Source organism: Pinus tabuliformis, chromosome 1_1, assembly GCF_031772625.1.
Source record: "Pinus tabuliformis cultivar Carrire ecotype Pingquan chromosome 1_1, CPIR1, whole genome shotgun sequence".
NCBI classification, from domain to species: domain Eukaryota; kingdom Viridiplantae; phylum Streptophyta; class Pinopsida; order Pinales; family Pinaceae; genus Pinus; species Pinus tabuliformis.
This window is the reverse complement of record NC_142297.1, coordinates 962,580,579-962,585,497: the sequence shown is the minus strand read 5'-3', so window position 1 is coordinate 962,585,497 and position 4,919 is coordinate 962,580,579. Positions and strand designations below refer to the sequence as shown.

General features: G+C 39.9%; 1 protein-coding gene across 1 annotated transcript; it reads left to right on the top strand.

The window, feature by feature from the left end:
* Positions 1 to 1,010: 1,010 nt before the first annotated feature.
* Positions 1,011 to 2,928, top strand: LOC149217694 (scopoletin glucosyltransferase-like). Its single transcript, XM_089393043.1, has one exon. The coding sequence runs from the start codon at positions 1,059 to 1,061 to the stop codon at positions 2,553 to 2,555; it is 1,497 nt and encodes a 498-aa protein (XP_089249169.1). The 5' UTR covers positions 1,011 to 1,058; the 3' UTR covers positions 2,556 to 2,928.
* Positions 2,929 to 4,919: the final 1,991 nt, after the last annotated feature.

Below are 4,919 nucleotides of genomic sequence, written 5' to 3'. Positions count from 1 at the left end.
TTATATAGTGAAAAATGTGTGGGTTAGTGAAAAAAATGGAGAGGGGGAATTACTTAGAGAATTAAAAGTGGTGGGAAGTCAGATAAAAAAATTTCAAGAAATTTTGTAGTAGCAGTGTTGGAATCATGTTTTTGATGGCTGAAATAGATTCAGCACCAAAATCTTGAAATTTGACAGCTGTAACCTGGATTTACAAAAATCTCTGCAGGATTTTATCAAAAATATTGCAGGAATTTCCATGATTTTCATGACAAAAAACAGTGTGGTTAGACCACTGCTGAAAGAATATTTCATCACAGTTTAGGGTTTATGGACAATTTATGACCTGAAAATTTGACACATGATCAATGACAATGATAAACGGGAGATTTTAATCAATGTGCCAATATCTAATGCAGTAGTTAAGCCAATGAAACAAATATGTGGCTTGTCAATAAGTATTAAATGAGGTGGGCTCTATATGCCCACCATTGGATAACTCACCTGCCAAAATCTAATTGGCTTGCTCATTTAATGCTCATTGACAAACTGCTTATTTTGAGAATTGTTTTTAGTGAAATTTTCTGAAGTTAGTGGGTTTTTTCAGTGTAATTTTTCTAAAATCTTTTAGGGATTTATTGAAATCACAAGTTTGATACCTTTCTCTATTAAAATGTCCTAAGGATTTTTCAAATAGCTGACTCTATATATATATATATAAAAACCAATTTAAATAACACAAATAAATTTTCAACCAACAATTAAAAATTCATAAATACAATTCCCTTATAGAATTTAAAATATCTCACTAAAACAACTTTATAAATCTCACTAAAACAACTCCCTTATTTTGAGCAGACAACTCCCTTACGAAGTTCAAAAAATCTCACTAAATACAACGCCCTTTATTTTGAGCGGGTTATGGTTTTGGGACCATATGCATATCTGAAATATTTCCCAGCCGGCCCACGTGGTCTTCAGACGTGACGGAATTGGGTGGGCCAGTCATATCTGTTTATAAAAGCTGTAGTGGGGTGATGCCATTGTAGCGTCCACCCAAATATTGGGCAGAGACTGAGATGGAGAGGGAGGAGCCGAGGAGGAGTCATGTGGTGGTATTCTCGACATTGGAGCAGGGCCACCTTATCCCTGCCTTCCAATCCACTCTTCATCTCGCACACAGAGGCGTCGCTGTCACCTTCGTCACAACTCCTCTCAACGCAACCGCTCTAGCTTCCAGACTGCCCCGCTCCCAATCTCCTCTCCTCCTGCGCTTCCATCACTTGTCGCTCCCACCCTTTGACGGTCTCCCGCCGGATCAAGAAAGCTGCCACACCCTCAACCCAAAACACTTTGACAACCTCTATCTCGCCACGGAACAGCTCCAACCCCAATTCGAAGGCCTTCTGCAGAGCCTAGCGGTAAACGCCGACGAAGAATGGATGAAACCGACCTGTGTGATTGGCGACATGTTCACCGGATGGGTGCAAGAATCCGCTATGAAGATGGGCATTCCCGGCTTCACGTTTTACACTTCCCCGGCCTACGGGACTCTGCTTTACAATTCCCTCTGGCTTCATCTGCCCCACCTCGATAGCCAATCCGACACCGTTACTCTCCCCGACGTACCCACCTTCTTGACTCTGAATCGATCGGATTTGACTCCCAGCTTGCTGAAGGCCACTAGATCTAGTCCATGGCACCTGTTTGTGAGCCGGCAGGTGAACAAAAACAGGCACACTCGGGGATACATCGTCAATACGTTTTTGGAGTTGGAGCCAGAGATTATCGAATACATGGAGACAAGTAGCGGGAAGACCGTCTGGACCGTTGGCCCCGTTTTACCTTACGATTACATCGCGGGATCCTCTGTTACAACCCCTCTGGATCGAGGGGAAGCATCGATCTCGGAATGGCTGAACCAGCAAGCGCCGGGTGCTGTCGTCTATGTTTCGTTCGGGAGCAGGAATTTTCTGTCCGCTGCCCAGATTCGAGAACTCGCATTTGGTCTGCAGGGTAGCGGGAAATCCTTTATATGGGTTCTGCGTACTCCGCCGGAAACCGAGAACGAGAGGGGCTCCTCGCAGTCGCTGCTCCCGGAAGGATTCGAACGGGATACCTCCGGGCGAGGCCTGGTGATCAGAGGATGGGCGCCGCAGCTGCTCATCCTGTCTCATCCTTCCACAGGTGCTTTCATCAGCCACTGCGGGTGGAATTCCATGCTGGAGAGCGTAAGCAGAGGGATACCCATCATCTGTTGGCCAATGGCGGGTGAGCAGTTCCTTAATGCCAAGTGGTTCATCGAACAGCTCCGAGTTGCCGTGCGAGCACGGCGGGGAGACGGTGGTGTGGTGGCGAGAGAAGAGGTGGAGAGGGTTGTGAGGGTCGTCCTGGAGAATGAAGGGAATCATGATCTCAGAGGCAGAGTCCAACATCTGGCTCAAGTCGCTCGGGCAGCCGTGGTCGATGGCGGGTCGTCTGCTAGAAACTGGGATTCCCTTGTGAAGCACTTCTCTTTTCTCCAGACTTCATCACATGAATCCACTCGCATACATTCACCTTCACAAGAATCATGATGGATGTTAAACATTATTAACCAGATAGAAACGTCATCGTCGGCTTGCAGGCACCGCACATGCTCATCTTCATCATGCGCTCCTGGAAATTAGAATGGACAGCAGACTTTATTGACCAGGCAAACGTCATCATTGGCGGGCAGGAACCGTTTGGTGCAGAATATTAATGAAAAGGTAGAGCTATAAAATCGCATGAACTCCAGAGCAGGGGTGGAATTGCAGAGAACCATAATGGAGAGACTGAATTATAGAAAATTCTATGTTTCCAATCGTGTTCAACAAACTAATGATAGTGTTCTTGTCTGGTGTATGCATGCTTTCACTTAGTGATTATGATTGATGTTACAGTGTTTTTATTTGGTGTTTAAAGTTTCATTCAGAAGTACACATTTATATCTTTCCACTTCATTTGTGCTATCAATGGTTAAAAAAATTTTGTTTATGGTATTCGATTTTTAGTTAAATGTTTTGTTTATAATATTCAATTTTTGATGTAACTTATTTAAATGTTACAAACTCCATATTAATTTGTAAAAGCCATTAAGATAAAAATAAAGTGTTTAACACCACTATTTCCATTAGTCCTTCAGCAACAAAACATAAAAATAAATTTATGTTTTGATTAATGTTTTTAATTAATATTGTATAGATTCAAACACTTCTCTAAACCCTGAAGACTCGTAAACTAGAGCCTTTATTGATTATGTTTATATCTTTTAATATTCGATCAAAAATCTTCAGAAATTAGACGCAATTAAAATATCCTACTTTAATAATTCATCCCGAAATTAGACGCAACAATGTTTCTAAATTTTACTTCCATATAATGTGTATGATGTCATAAACTATAATCTTTTTTAAAATTTGACAATATAATAGTTTATAGAATAATATGGTTATGAGATTAATATTGATTTCAAATCTAGAGAATTAGTATTAATTTCTTGATTTTATTAGTTTTTTGAGTTTATAATATTAATTTTTTAATTTTATTTATCTAAGTGTTCATATTCCGAAGTATAATATTATTCCCAGATTCTATTATATTAATACTAAGGTTTATTAGTCCTTTAGATTAATAATACTTATTTTAAGATTTATTAGTCCCTTAGTTTTATAATATTCAATCTCTTGTTCTTTTAACCCTATTTATCTAAGTGTTCATAGATTCTCTTTTTGAAACACCACCTCTATCCTCAATCATCTTATATAAAGAGATCTTTAGAAATGATATTGTGGGGGTGCTATTCAAACGTTGGGATGGGTGCTTCTATTTCTTATATCTGGCATCACATCTGCCTATCCATGGTGTCATGCATTATGGATGTAATTCATTATGCTCCTACTTTAGAGTATGGTGGGATGCTCTTATGTATTACATAATAGAATTTCTAGATATTTCTATATGTAATGAATGTAAGTAATGCTTTCTTTTCTACGGCTCTTTTCACTGCTCTCCTTTACTTTCTTTATGGTGGTTTGTTAGTGAAATACTTGGTTAAGGGCACAACACTATAGAACCCAAGTACCAGGGGCCTACTTAGCTCTGCGATTGAGGGGAAGAAAAGAACAGCTAGAACTATCTCTCTCTCTTATCTTACCGGAAAGACAGAACTAAGAAGGCTTATCTCATCTTCCCACTAGCCTTAAGAGAGGAGACTGGAAACTTAGAGGGAATGATTTGCATCCATACTTAGAGAGGGAAAAAGAAAGTTGGGGCTTATTAGCTCTATAGGGAAAGAAAGAAAAGCATATACTAGTATAAGCATTCCATTTCAAGCTACTCATATAGGGAAGCTAGGGGTAATACTAGAAGCATATAAGGTTTGAATCATACATACACATAGAGAGGCATAGAAGGTAAGACTTATATGCATATATGCTAGTGAGTGGATGTGAGGAAAAGGCTTTCTTTAGTCCCCTACCTCTCTCTAAGAAAATGAATGAAACTTCTTCTAAGAGAAGCTTATTTTCTTATATGAATGAGTGGGTAGTATATGAGTTAAGCCTCTCTATTCCAGTCTCTTACTTAGCTTTCTTAGTGAGTCTGAATGAGTATGTGTATGAGTTCAACCTTCCCTAGCCTTCTATGTGAGTAGGTACGTCTTTTTTCCTTACAACCTCTCCTAGCTAGTAAGAAAATGAATACAACCTTTCCCTTACTAGTCTAAGCTTTCTAGGTCAGTCTCTAAGTAGAACCTTTCTATTCAAGTGATTGGGTCTCCTTCTTCTACCTTTCTAGATAAGTTTGAGTGCGATAGTAAGAATATGAGCTACCCCTTGCACTAGGAAGCGCAAGCCCCTCCGGGACCTTCCTTCCAACTTCTATTTAGCCCTTTTTAGTTCTTTTTCTTCTCCACCTTC

Coding starts and splice junctions, on each gene's coding strand:
- LOC149217694 (XM_089393043.1), top strand. CDS start 1,059: ATGGAGAGGGAGGAGCCGAGGAGGAGTCATGTGGTGGTATTCTCGACA.